The sequence below is a fragment of the Bacillus rossius genome, chromosome 8, assembly GCF_032445375.1.
Source record: "Bacillus rossius redtenbacheri isolate Brsri chromosome 8, Brsri_v3, whole genome shotgun sequence".
Classification (NCBI taxonomy): domain Eukaryota; kingdom Metazoa; phylum Arthropoda; class Insecta; order Phasmatodea; family Bacillidae; genus Bacillus; species Bacillus rossius.
Window position 1 is genome coordinate 38,912,515 of NC_086336.1, and position 15,995 is coordinate 38,928,509.

Sequence of the window (15,995 nt, forward strand, 5' to 3'; positions counted from 1 at the left end):
GAATTTATTTTTAAGTTACATTTTTTTAGACACTTGGAATTTTTAATAGTTGCAACATTTGAAGTAGTTTGCTTCAGTTTTAAATAAGAGTACAAAACAAATGATATTTTACATTATCTCTATTACTTTAGCTACTTTGTACACATGCACACTGGATAAAAGTAAACTTGTAATGTTGTAATATTTGTTTCCCACAATCAAATAAAATAGCACATACTGAAAGAAAGTTTTTTTAATGATATTTTTGAGTGGAATTTTTCCTTAAATATTTAATTTTACAAGAGTCTAAATATATATTTAGATTAATGCAGATCCACAAATCTTTAACTCATATTATTTTATATTGTATTAATTTAAGGTTTTTTTAGTATGCCAGCTATAATTCTGCAGTTTTTAACATATATTACTAATAGTGTTACATTAAATGGCCCAGCTACAACATAATGAATCTTAAAGTGTCACACAATCCACGAAAATCTCCCACCTCCTGATTGCCAACTAACTAACTCTTCTGCACCATAAACCTAAAGAAATGCAGAAAACTATAGCTACGAAAATCAATATAATTAATTATATGTACAATATATGGGGGAAATTTTTAGCTTCTTAAAAACAGTAAGAACATACACAAATATTATAAATTACCTTCTTATCTTTGCTCAAATTTTGTAGTGCTCCAATATAGTTCTTAAAACCATAGTTCCATAGTTCTTGCTCTACTTTCCTGTCTAATGCGTACTCCAAATCAAGGATTAGCACTTGCTGATAAATACCCTGCACATAACAAAAAAACAAATACAATCATTAAAATAATTATAATAATAATTTAAAATAATCGAGAGCTCAATACTCTGCAAACATTTCTGCCTAAAAATAATCACTTGACAAGTATTAGATTTTGTGTACATTTTGACAAAGTGACTTATTGCTATCTTTAATATATCCACAAAGTCTATGATTTTATAAGATCTTTTTTTAATTGAATACAAATATATAAATAGCAGAAGAGACTCAAGCCATATGTGTACATTAACTATGTAAAAAAACTGCCCAAGATTAATTATAACTGTGTGAGAGAGACAACAAAGAATGATTGATGGCTTACCAAATTTTGAAAATAAAATGCATTCAAGTCATAAACCCAATTTGGAAAAATTAAAATACTATCAAATCATTGTATTTTGAAAACCACTGAGCAAATTTTTTATCTCACAACTTACTGATCTCAAAAATAGAAGTAATTAGACCCTGAACTATGCTAGAAAGAAATGGTAAATCAGGGTGTCTACAAATACCTGGTTAAATGATTATTAGGACTCTGAACCTCTATCAAATATATTTTATTTTCTAGATATTTTTTAATGCTGTGTTTTTTTAATACTATCAGATACAACTCAAAATTAAACATAACACAACTACTATTTGCAAAAAAATGCTGATTTTTAATTACCACAGTACTGTAAAATCTTTTCAGAGATAATTTACACATGATTTAAGTGGATACTCCACTAATATTTATCTTTAATGTACAACTATAAGCCAAAGTAAGGTTTAAAAAAAAATACAAGTTTCACAAGAAGCTGCTGTAAATTAAAGTTGCATGACCTTCATCACCTTACTTTTTTTTTTGAGACTTTTCGTGACTTAAGTGACCCGACCAAATTAGTTACTTTTCTGTGACTCTTGTAACCTCTAGACACCCTGTTCACATTTAAGACTTATCAATTATCTACTGCAAAGAACTGAGCAAGTGGTATAGAAACAATTTTTTTTTAAATAACCGTTCGAAATAAAAATAAACTTTCTGTTAAGGATTACAACCAACATCTGCAACAACTATTCCAATGATATAATATAAAAGTAATACCAAATACAAAAGATTTACATTACAAAACCTCCATCAAAGCCATTCCAAAACTATTTGGACATAAATAACAAAAAAAATATGCATAACGCAACAGATCTTTAAAAAAAATTTAGCACCATCATTATATGTGTAGTGCGACCCAACATTTAACTAATAACACTAAAGTTGGCTAGTTTTTAACGAATTACCATTGCAAAATTATTCACTTATTAAAATCACTAAAAAAACCACTGAAAGTAAAAATGTACAAATTTAATTCATAATTTATAGAAAATGAATTGCCTTGATGAAGTTCTCTGAATGTTGAATCCTGTACCACAAAAAATCATTAAACTAATCCCTCACAACACAGCAGTAAATAACGATACAGTACCTGAAGTTGTTTCTGGCACAGCCATGCCTCAGCATCATTCAGGAGGTCCTTCGAACCCTGCACTCTCTCTTTCAGTCTTTCAGCTTTCCTGCACACAACATAAATAAATAAATAAGTAAATATTGAAGATCGAAAATGTCAGTACCTAATAATTGTAATGTACAATTACGTTCACTGAGAAACACATATATGATTACAAAATACTTATTTGATGGTTGATAACACACTTTTTTATGTTCAAAAAATGTAAAAATTATAATCAAGCATTATGACCAATGAAACTTAACAATTTATTTCCTTTATATCAATATATGTATGTACCTAATAGATTATTCAAATACAAATTTGCAAAAAAATTTAACAAGTCATGGCATTGTCACACTGTGTCAGCTAAATTATTTTAAACACTTATGAAATATCAAAAAAATGCTATAAATAATTTTAGCATCAGCATGGTCCTTCAAAAACATTTGGCATACTACACATAGATAAACGAATAACCACCATATGAATTACAAAATTCTGGGAGTTATATCTATTAAGTATCTATCAAAATAAATTCTGTTATCAAATATTTAATGTAATGAGATGTCCTTGACAGCAGTAGCTGTTTCGTGCCGGAATTCTTGGTGCTATAAGCAGTGCCAAATTTTGCCTTTAGGTGGCAGAAGGTGTCTGCCAAGTGCTGGCCTCTTTCAAAGCCCACTGTCGAAACAGTGCCTGAATTATTGGTTGCAGATTCGACATTAACATCTAGTGGGAGCTGTAAGTCAAGTGAGTGAGTGTACTAGTGTGAGTGAGGGAGCAAGTGAGCAAGTGAATGAATTAACTAATGAATTACAGCTTGATGTCTTGTCAACATCTGGGCTAGACCACGTGAGGTGATGAAATTATAAAGGAGCATTGAGGAAATCAATGTTGGGGAAAACAGGGGTATCCAGAGAAAATACCATCAGCTTACAACAGTGTCCGCTGTAAGGCAACTTCTTTATATTTCTTGTTTACAAATATGTGGCCCCATTTTGGTTGCCACAAATCTCTGTGCGGGTATTTGTTTTGGTGTACACTTAATTGTTTTGGTGTATGTCTAGGCCCCACTTCTATGGAGACTAATTAATTCACGTTGGGCTGTATTACTCTGTGTAAATTAATCTTGCTTGTGTGACTCTCAGTTGGCAAGTGCTTGTGGTATCTAAACCACAGTTAGGTATTGACTTAAAAAATATATATATACATAAATATACACTAGGACAAATGATAGAATAAATAACATAAAACAACACTCACAATTAAAATATATACTTATTTATTATAAACGAAAATAATTCAAAATTTATCCTTATTATTATTATTTAATTACTTATTATATTCAAATTCCCTAACTGTTCTTTGTCATTGCATCCCACATATTATTTCCAACCATCAGGAGTGACGATGCGCACATTTAATTTACAAGCAATAGTCTTTGATTTGGGTTTGACGATATTACACAGTTTGTTTTCGTAGATTTAGGGATCTTAATTGTTTTTACCTTGGCTAGTTAGGTTCAAAATATGTCGGAAGAGCTCAGAGTCTCTCGCTCATCAGACCTCTGAGTTACGTTAGAAGTGTGTAAAATAAAATAAATTTGTATCAAAATAGTCAGTTTTCTCGTAGACAATGTAGATTAACTTCAAAATTCAATGTTTATTATTATTTTAGGCCGAGATGTGACGATCTGTATATAATTGAGACAGATTTTTGCACTTTTTGTTACTCACGTATTTTCACTCCTAGGACCTTTATCTTTGTAGATAAAGCCTACTTAAGTATCTGTACACCCTAAAGATACATAATTTTCATCCTTAATTCAGGATGCCTACTGCTATACAGCTATTTTGTAGGATTTAAAATTGCAGACGTCACGAAGCTCTGCTATCTTAAGCTGGCCATTAGATTCTCTCTAACCTTCTCAAATTAAGCCAGTTAACACTCAACTTAATTTCAAATGGCGGGCCGTGATTGGCCGAAAACCAAAAACTGTTACATTAATTACTTAATAACTTGCGAAATCCGCGTGCAACAATAGCGCGGAACACAAATTTCACTTAAAATTTAAATACATAAATATTGAAATAATAATTTATATTACAAAATAACGGCGTTAACTTTACCGTTTACCGTCTTAATGTCAATTCCTCCTTAGAGGGGTCTCAATAATGTTCAATTTCAAATGTCTTATTCAGTCCATAGAGTAACATACTCATAGATATACATTTAAAAATAATTACTGTTTTGAAAATAAATTACATATCAGACATAGAACAAATATTAAATAAATCATAAATAATAACACTTAATCTGTCAAACATAAAATGTTGCAATACACCGCCATGTTTACAACTTGTAAAAAATCCACAACTACCCTGCTGAGAATCAATCCAATATAGTTTCTGTGGGAGGGGAGTGAAATGACCACTCAACCTTGAGTCATGTAAGTACTACTGAATAGTATGCGACACAGTGCTGATTATTTTATTTGGAATTTACATCTTGTCGACAGCGAGGTCATTAGAGATCGTAAACACACAAACCACAACCCAGGCATACTGAGAAAGTAATCAGCCAAAGCCAATAGTAAGAAACCACCCCAGCACTTGTTTGGAGTGATGCAGAGAAACCAGTGATAGCTGAAATCAAAATTACCAGGCCAGGATCCAAACCCAGATCCTCTAGAACACAAGTCCAGTACCTTACCATTACACCACCTCTCTCTATGCTAATTAATAAAGTTGGCAATGTTAACTTAACCTAGCCTAGTCTAATAATGAGCATTAAAATGTTCCCTTGTACCAAGGGTAAACAAGATGCAATTAAGAAGACAGTAGTATAGTTAATTTAATGTCAGGTTACTATAACAGTTACTGCATTAAGCAGCACATCAGCAATGCATTTCTACATAAAAAATAAAAATAAAGGTTTAAGGCAATGGGAGCCCCTAATTGAATTGGTCCATGCAAAAAGGGCTTCAGTCCATTTTTTCCGCAATTCCAGTTTGAATATGCAACATTACCTAAGAAGGTAGATACACATTTCTACGCCAAAAAGACTTCAGTCCAATGCACTGTTACCGTAGTAACAGACTGTTAATTTCACTGTTCCATGCAGCAAGGGCTTCAGTCCTGGACTGAAGCCCCTTTTGCATGGAATAAAGTTTGGGAATTTTTGTTGTAGCGGCGCACTATTGAAATATTCTGTGACATTATGTTTCCTAACCTGTTATTCAAAATGTTTATAACAAAAGAATGTTGAATATGCAGTTTGTTTGTTAAATGATGGTAAATTAGTAAGTTTTATACAAAGATATTGTTAAATAATGTCATCAGAAAGTGAAGGCACAGACAATGTAGAAGAAAGAGGTATAAAGAGGAAAAGTACACCATCTTCTTGGAAAAGAAATATAAGAAAAACTGCAAGATGTAAAGGGGAGGAATACCTAACCTCCAAAGGCAATTTGATTCCAGCCAGAACAACAGGACCTCCATGCAGGTAGGTCTATAACTACCAATGTTATCTAAAGCTTGTATTTGTTATATACATTACAATATTAGGCACTTACTTATGTATTTCTGATATCAAGAGAATTAGTTTTAGTAGGCCTAAATCTCTCAATGCACTATATATATCACAAAAATATTTATCGTTTTGTTTTCAGATGTCAGAGAATGAAGTGTTTTGAGATCTCAGATGATGAAGCTATTGATGTGCTAAGACGTTTGCATGATTTGCCTACAAAAAATCAAAAAGACACATTTATTCAATCTCTGATTGATATACATGATGTTGATCGCCGTCGACCTCGGAAGAAAGAGGGGGCAAGAATTGTTGACAAAGTTTACAAATACTATGTTATTATAGGCCATGTAAAGAGAGAGGTATGTTACAAAGCTTTCTTATCATTGTTTGCTATTACTGATAAACGAGTGAAGAGGATTAGAAAACTTGCTTTATTGGGCAAAAGTCCCGTTGATGAAAGAGGGAAAACATCAAGTGCTAACACACTTCCACCTGAAGTTCGGGAAAAAATCAGAAACCACATTCTTAGCTTTCCAGTTAAATGCACAAAATACACTGGTAAAACAAAATCATATCTCGATGCCAGACTGTCTGTAAAGTCCATGTATAATCTATTCAAAGATAAAAATCCTGACATTAACTGCAGTTATCAGTTTTTCATTAAGTTTTTCAATGAAAACTTTTCTCTATCATTTGGCAGACCCCAGGTTGATAGCTGCTGTACTTGTGAGGAGTTAAAACTTAAAATTAAAAGCCCTCACATAAATGAAGCAGCCAAGAGGTGTGCGGCAGCGGAACTAATGATTCACAGAAGGAGGGCAAAGAAGTTTTATAATGAACTTAAAAAAGAACGAGACTGCAAAACTGAACCACACGTTCTGTCCATCTGTATGGATTATATGCAAAATATTAAATTGCCACGAATCCCAGTTCAAGAGACTTTCTATGTGAGGCAGTTAACAGTCAATGTTTGCTGCATACATAACATAAAGGAACATAGTGCTATGTTATACCTTTATCATGAGGGTACTGCCAACAAAGGCCCAAATGAAGTGTGCTCACTTTTAACGGATTATTTGAACACGGTTCCTCCAGAAATTAAGGAGATAAGGATTTTCTCTGACAACTGTTCTGGCCAAAACAAAAACCACTCACTGGCACGTTTGTTATTGGCTTTAACACAAACTGGTCGATTTAATAAAATAGAACAGTTCTTCCCCATCAGGGGTCATTCGTTTCTCCCCTGTGACCGAGATTTTTCAATGATTAAAAGACAGCTGAGGAAACATGACCGTTTATATTCCTTAAGAGAAATCACTGAATTAGTAATCAAGAGCAGTAATAATAATAAGTTTATGGTGACACATGTGAAATCGGAACACATATTCGATTACAAAAATTGGTGGCCTCAATATTACAAAAAGTCTGTCGTTTCAGAAGAAACGCGCCCGAGATCAGTTCCGAAAGATGATAAGCAACAGTTTGGCATAAGTTCCTTCATGCATTTTTCTTTTAGTCAAGAAATGCCTGGAACAATTGTTGCACGAAAATTTATCAATGGTATGGTACTACATACTTTTTGTTTGCGGCAAGCAATGACGAACCCCGAATTTCCACCATGCATTGCTTATCCAGAAGGGAAGGTCCCCATTAAAAAAAAGAAACTAGATGACATACGAAAACTTCTGCCCTATATTCCCGAGGAGCATAAACAATTTTACATTGATATTTCTAACTGGCCAACAGCTGAAAACATTGATTTGGAAGTACAAGATGATTAACTGGAGAACATTGATTTGTAGGTACAAGATGATTAACTGGAGAACATTGATTTGTAGGTACAAGATGATTAACTAACTGTATATAATTTAATTTTTGACACACTGTACATGAGTAAATAAACTAATATGTAGTAAAATATAACATATTGTATCTTCTTTTCTACCATTGTTGGATAAGAAACAATTAAAATAATATATATACTAAAATAACAATAAAATATAAAAGAGTGTTTAATAAAATACTTTTCCATGCAAAAATGGCTTCAGTCCAACATATTTTATAATTTTTTTTCGACAAACTATATACAAGAACAGTAATATAGATAATTCATATGAGTGGTGAAATTGTTAGGTACCATATTAAAAAAAGGTGTTATTATATTATTAAAATATTCTGGCGCAGACAGTTTTTTGTGTTTTTCTCAAAAACACTTATTTAGGACTAAAGACCTTTTTGCATGGATCGATTCAATTACTCTAGAGCTCTTATCTGCAACAACTAGTATGTCTTCAAAACTAGATTGGAAAAATGGCTCGTTCTGGCCACCGTTATTTACTTTTCCTTTCCATACACAATAACATGAACAGACATATTTAGTTTTATCTTACGAGTATGAGACACTATTACTCCAAATAAATTTGAATCACTTTCCCTGGCAGATATAAAAAAAATTTCTAACTAGCCAGGAAAATATTTTATTGAGAAAGAATAATTTTCTCAATTCCTGATGTTTATTCAAACTCTGCATAAATCCTAGTAAAATACTAGTAAGGAATTACTTCAGAGCTTGTACAGCAGCTTTCAATCCCATTATCATCCGATGCAATCACTTATCACACCACACCTAGAGAACACACACAAAAAAATATATATTACATGATGAATAGTACAGGTATATGACACAATCCAAATACAGTATTTAATGCATCACACTGGTACTAAGAAACTTAAGGGGCTTTACAATGAGTATTTGCAAACATTAAAGGGTGTTGAATTAATAAAAAAATTTCTCCCCAAATCACAGAATAAAACCATATTTCACTTTCTTATCAAAAACCACTCAAATTTTGAACTACAAAATTTCAACAACAATGACTGGAATACCATCAGGAAGTATGTTTCTATTGAATTGACTCACGTTAAAAATTTAATTTTGTCTACATTCTTAAAAAAACTAATTCCAAATTACCTTATCAGACATTTTTAATTGATTGGATATTGTTCTTGGTGCCTGTGTATTCTGGAATAATTCTTTAAATGAGTGAACAGTATGGTCAACATTTTTCAATATTCATTACATGGGCTTATCACTTAAACAGTGGCAAATATTCAAAAGACAAACACTACCTTGAATTGAAAATATAGCCTTTTTTTTTTTAAGATGATGCAATTAATTACTTTAAATATTTCACAGAGAAACATATTTTGTGCATTTTCTTAGCTTCAGAATGTAGTTACAGCATAACTCATTTATAGAAAAAATATTTTATGGTTTTATTTTTAGACAAAATTTGTTACTAAAACAAGAGATTTTTGTATTATTGTTTTTATTTTCTACTTACTCACTTGTTCATAAAGAAAGCATAAGTTTAAACAAATATGACACTTATTTGTTCAATGATACTTGATTTTCCAAAACAGTGTCATTTGACTGATACATGATGCACTTTTACAATATAAAGATTTGTACTACGCATGTCTAATTACTGGAAACAATAAAACTCAGCAAGTATATGTGCATTTGTAAAATGTTCTAATGCCGTACTGTAAAAATGATTTACTAATAACAGTTGCAGTATAAATAAAAAGCAATTTTTTTTCCATTCTATTTATACATACATTTTTGTACTAACTCCATGTTTAATAATTTACATTCACCAAATTTAATTATAACAAAAGATTATGTTTTCATAACCTGATTTGAGTTTTGATTAAATGTGCTAATTAAATTCATGATATTTTGATGCATTTCAGTGCTTTATAGTGTATTAATGTTCATTTTGATTTCTTTTCATGCTTTTCTGTGTTATTTAGGCTTTATCGTAATTCACCATATAATCTTTTACCTACTCATTTAGCACCACATACAAGATACTTTATACCATGTACCATAATGTCACAGAAAACAAAAACTCATAAAGAAAATATTGAAACAAAACAAGCAGAAACTAACTATGCTAAAAAAAAAAACTTTTCCTGTGAATGCATCACGCTAGCTCTCGTGCATTTTTTGTTAAATTTTGAATGTTATCAACAGATGCTCACTAAATATTATCTAATAGCGGTAAAAATTTACAATAGGCCTAAGTGTTCATAATATCAACACTTGCGTGACCTTTATGAACTCAAAGAAAGCTATTAATAAATATCTGATGACAAATTTTTACCCCAACATTAATGAGAAGTATCTCAATTACAAGTAATGACATTGAGCTTGACCCAGCCTTAACCTCCTTTCACAAACCTATGCATACTGCATGTAAGCATACTTAAAAGTAAAATCCGCTGGTAGTCCGTAACAGGGGCATAGGTACACAAAATTTAATTTAGAAAGGAGGAAGGATGGGAGGGGGGGGGAGAACAACTTTTCCCAATGTTTGATTTCAAATTCTTTCCAGTTGTTGGTGGTAATAATAGATTTTTTTTTTTGGATTTCAAGAGAAGGGAGGGTTATATATCTCTCCATCCCCCCACATATGCTGCTGTCCCATAATGCAATACATATCCTCTTGGTCAGTAGTTTCCCTACGCACTAAAATCTCAAAGGAAATATTCATAAAAATGTTTGACATTTTTGCCCTTTTGAGTACAAAAACTTCAAGAGTAACCAAATGAAATCAAACTTTCAACTTCAAAATATTATTTTCATTTCATTATTTATGAAAAGTTTATTATTTATTGTTTCTAAATAGGCTTAGGTACATACATTTATAATTGTGACAGTTACTATTTGAATTAAATGAGTTTTTTATATCTAGCAGAAAAGTAACAAAATAAAGCAGTTTTCATTTATTAAATATGCAAGTTGCAAGTCACCAATCCTTTACTTGATGTAAAACTATATAAATATTTTTTATCCTAGAGCATATTTTAAGAGGAATACTTTACATTCATCATACGGAAATTTTTAATTTTTTTATTGGATTTAAAAATATTTCTAAGCCTACAGGTAAACCTGTAAAAGTAAACCTAACAAATGCTCTAATGTTATTACCTAAATTATTTAATACCAGATATATTAAACTAAGGATACTAACTGCATTTATCTACATAATATTATATGTTCTGTACTTATAGCCTACATTTATTACTCTCATGAAACATTTTTATTTTAAGTAATTTTTAGAAGCTAAGCACTCATATGGATATTTGTATGTTATGTTGTCTTGTCTTTGTTTTTGTCCTACTATTTGTTGTTCTTATAATTTATTGTTTTGTTCTTATTTTTGTTCTGTTACTGTATTTGTTTTTTTACTTGTCTTACATGTTGTGCCCACCGTTGGAACCTTGTGCTGTTGGTGTGGCATGTAACAAATCAAATAAATAAATAAAATAAATAAATAAAAGAAAACTGTAGCCTTCCATAAACCTATTAATAAAAATTAAGCATTTTAAATGTTTAAGGAATGCTCCCATTCATATAATTTTTTTGTATGTATTTTTACCTTCACTAGACTTGCCCCGACTTCACACGGATGTGATCTACTAATGTGGCTTCAGATTTAATAAATTCTTAGATGTATTAAGTTCTCTTTAAGTGTCTGGTGTTTTCAAAAATTATATATAATTACATGTACTGCTAATAACTAAAGAATATCTTTGTAAACTTTGTTGATAGCTTTTTTTTCTCATTTTTTTTAATAAATTTTTAAAGATAAAAATGGTTAAGTTACTATGAATTATCTTTAGAAGATAAGACATATGGTATTGCAAACCTTTCAGTACACCTTTTTAATTCTTAAGTACATTAATTTTATATACTTAAGTCATGTGTAAGTTGGCATAAGCCATGTAAGTGCCCTATAAGCATCCTTTTTCTACAACCTGATTATAAAACATCAAGATTTCTCTACTATCTTTAAATTTGATATGAATGTTTTATGCACATAAACCTTCAGGACTAAATATTCTAAATCTGCATCAAAAACCATTCTGTAGTTTAGAAGAACTAAACGAACGAACAAACAAACACTGATAACGACTTTGTTTTATACTATTTAAAGAGTACACAAAACTTTTCACTTCCACAAATTTACTATACACTACATAAATATAAAGTTATAATTGATTCAGTACAAAAAAAAACACACACAGACACATGCTAATTGTGCATATCCACAACTACAATCAAAATGGCACTGTAAAAGAATGACAGATTTTTAAACCCTAAACATTTTTGAGAATGAAAGTGAATGAAGTTTGGTAAATGCCTTAGTTTTGCAACAAAAAAAAATTCTAATTTTAGTTTTTGCTTTGTCATTGTTACTCTATCAACAAAGAAGACTTTTTTTTTACATTTAACTACCATTATTAATTATTTGCATTATATATTGTGACTGATACTTTTTTCCCCATAATTAATGCTTACTCAAATATGCTAATATAATATATTCACAAAATTCTACTACATAAAGCTGTTATTTCCAAAAAGGAATTAATAATTATATTCAACTTGGGTCAAATCATTTCCTCAGTTTATATTAACATTTTGATTCTCATGTGTATGAGTATATGGCTATGTGTATGAGTATATGGCTGCAGCATGAGACCCATACCTGGTGAAAGAGGTATACGTGAAGGAAGTGCAAAGGGGGGCAGCAAGATGGATGAAGGTATGGGAGGAAGGAGAGGAAGATAATGCAGATGTTTGATGACCTTGAGTGGGGCATACTGTAGGGTAGGAGTTTGGACTTGTTCTAGAAAATGCAGGGAAGTTTAGAGAACACAAACAGTGTAACAATCTTTCTTGTTGGGGTCTTTAAGGGAATGGATCGAGATATAGGATAAGATGACACAGGCAAAAAAGATGTGGGAGTTTAGGATGAGATTAGAATAAGTTTATCCAAGATGAAACCTCCTTCCCACCTGGCTAATACCCAAATACAACAAAAATCCATTTCATTTTCATTGGTTATGCATGGTGAACTGTGCACACTACACAGAAATTAAATCATATTGCCAAACTTTCTATGGCCCAATTTTGTGCTATTTATTTTTTGTGAGCGATTAAATCAATTGCCGATGAAAATCATGTATTTCCATCTTCTGTGTGTGTATGCTATTTAATGTTATTAATCAATTTTGGGTAAATCTGTATTGTACGGATTAGCGCCAAAAAAAATCGTAAAAATATGAAATAACTTTCATTATATGCTATCTTACGTCCTCTTTTCAGAACCGCCTGCGGAGATTAAAAATTCCAATTACTTTTGGAGATATCGAATTTTTTAATATTCATTTTTTGGCGATTTTTTTAAAAATTTTTTTAAAAAATCCGAAAATACCTTTATTCTGTGCTCTTTAACTTCCTCTTTTCATTAAACCCGGCGGAGATCAGAAATTCCAAATACTTTAGGAGATATGGAATTTTTTAATTTTCGTGATGTGCACTGATGCGGAGTTCAGCGGGAAGCCTACGATTCACACATCCTTCTGGACATACCCGAATACTCACGTTGGCAAGACTTCTTTTCTTAAAATTAGCAAGAAGTAATTAAAAATACTTTAAAACACTGTGGATGGTTGGTTATATTAGGTAAGTATAGCTACATTAAAAAAACTGTAAAATCATTTTATGGTTGCTTAGCAAATAACTTTTTAATATGTAGCTATCCAGTGCTAGGAAACCGTTAACATGATTTCACAGTATTTTGAATGTAGCTATCCTAACCAAATCAACCATCCACAATGTTTTCAAGTATTTATAATATAGCTAACAATACCTAATTGACCATTAGTTTTCATGAGTTGCATATTTATTTACAATAAACAAAAAAAAAAAAAACCGAAGATGCACGATCGGGCGTTCGCCTCTCGTCTGTTGAAAGAAGGCTTGCCAACGTGAGTATTCGGGTATGTCCAGAAGGATGAGTGAATCGTAGGCTTCCCGCGTTCCCATTGTTGCTTGTTTACAAGTATGATTTTTTTTTTTTCGCGACGTAGTTGAACGACTACATCACGTAAAAAGAAAATTACGTGAGTTCCTACTGTTCATCCTTTTTCCCGGTTTGTTAGGTCAGGTCAGCTACATTATAAATACTTTAAAACTAAACAACCATTAAAATTAATTTTTATTATTTTTAATGTCCGTTCAGTTTCAAAGTATTTATACTGTAGCTGACCTGACCTAATCTACCTTTGTCCCGTTTAGTTAGGTCAGGTCAGTTACATTATAAATACTTAAAACTATACAAGTAAAATTAATTGATATTATTTTTAATTTCCGTTTTTTTTGAAGTATTTATCATGTAACTAACCTTACCTAATGGAAAATTTCTGTTATTTATGCATTCACGCACACACGGCAAAATATAAAATGGCGCCTGTTGAATGATTACATAGGGCTTGTATTGCAAAATAAGAACGGCGATATCTCCAAAAGTAATTGGAATTTTTAATCTCCGCAGGCGGTTTTGAAAAGAGGACATAAAAGAGCATATAATGAAATTTATTTCATATTTGTACGATTTTTTTTGGCGCTAATCCGTACAATACAGATTTACCCAATTTTGACATGGACTAAGATTTTCACATATATTTTAAAGAAACAGACCCATGATTGTTTATAACCACTCATAAATGAAAGTGGATAAAAGTTTTTTGGCCATTTTAGAACACACAGGTGCTGTTACTTAAAACTAGTTTCAGGGTTACCCACCTAGTTTAAAAAAAAAAAAGTATATAAAGACACTACCCGAAAACTATAAAGGTTCACACTCAATTAAAAATAAAGTTACAAAGCGATTTTTAAATCGCATCCTAAACAAATGGGTTCCTTCAAATGTTACGGCAAAATTTAGTCAGAACATACGGTGTTGGTATCATTTTATACTTAACGAAGACACTTATCGAAACAGAAATTATAGAACGTAAGCATTTCGTAAATTTACGCATAAACAAGTACTAATTAATAATGCTTTACCCACCATTCATTTAAGACGTTTTCAACATTGTCACAAAATTCTAGTTACTGCATCAATTCCCATATTTTAAATCCTCCACCTAGCATAACAAACAAGGTAACTTTCTGTCACATTTTAAAAACAAAATACAATATTAACTATTTTTAATACTATTTCTTTCTAATAAACTTGGTTAAACCAAATACAAAAACATTTGCAGGTGAACAAACAACTAGAATAAAATAGAAGTCAAAACTAATATTTTAGCTTGAGTTATAAATGTCTTAAAGGGTATAACCACTGATTTCGGATACTAATGACAGTACCCTCTAATTTAGTTCAAATAAACCAATGAAAAAATTTCGCTAGTTAAATAAAAATATATATTCTTATTTATATACTAACTAATCAAATTCCACCTAAAAACACAAAAATAAATTTAAGGATGATAAAATAAAAACACTCAAATTTTTCTGCTCTTAGACTTCATACTAAAACATGATTTTGGTTCAAACTGTACACATCATGAGAATAAACTTGAGATCAGACGTGTTTGACAACCTGAGCATTCAACAAATATAGATTGTGATACCGCGCGCAGTACCATGAGCAAAAAAAAAGGAGAGAGAGAAAGTAATTTAAGACATAAAACCACATACTTACTCTCCTAAAATTTTACTGCTCTCTGACTTCATACTCTTATGTACAGTGTGATGTTTTTCACAAGCTTGTTTGTTCAAGTTATGCACATCATGAGAATAAACTTGGCACCTGACTCGTGTGACACAAAATCCAGACTGTGATGCCCCACATAGTACCGTGAATAACAAAAAAAAAATGCTTTCCCATGCCACATGACAGCACCAGCACTGCATGTCATGGGCAAAATACATGCATTTTTTGACAAGGAAATAACACTAGTGAATCGTAATGTGAGTGGCTACTTTGACGCATTGTAATGTAAACAAAAAGTAAGATGACCAACATGTGTAGGAGTAAAAATTTGACGAGCCACAAAAAGACAAAAAGTGGCATTCGCAGGAGTGTTGAAGTGCTACAGGCGATGAATGTCGGACAAAATTACTAGGCAAGAGCAGCCACCTCATATAGACACTGCTCAGGCAAACACATTAAGATGCCTTCACTAGAACAGCAACTGACTTCATGAACTAACTTCAATGTCATGTACTGCCACAGCCTGCCGCACTATACTTGAAGCTTTCGATTTGGGTCACTGTGGTAGCTAGCCAACTAGCACACCTACAATATAATGCCCTATCGCAAAGAAGATGCAGAC

The 15,995-nt window shown here is 31.6% G+C and overlaps 1 protein-coding gene across 1 annotated transcript in view; it reads right to left on the minus strand.

Moving 5' to 3' along the window:
• The window catches only part of LOC134534765 (nonsense-mediated mRNA decay factor SMG7-like), a 63,417-nt gene extending 48,485 nt beyond the window's left edge, over positions 1-14,932 (minus strand). The window contains exons 1-4 of the mRNA XM_063373305.1: positions 14,723-14,932; positions 8,357-8,421; positions 2,241-2,328; positions 646-774 (exon numbers count right to left, since the gene is read on the minus strand). Of these exons, the coding sequence (XP_063229375.1) occupies positions 646-774; positions 2,241-2,328; positions 8,357-8,394 (255 nt within the window). The 5' untranslated portion in view covers positions 8,395-8,421; positions 14,723-14,932. The remainder of the gene's footprint in view (positions 1-645; positions 775-2,240; positions 2,329-8,356; positions 8,422-14,722) is intronic.
• Between the last annotated feature and the right edge of the window lie 1,063 nt (positions 14,933-15,995).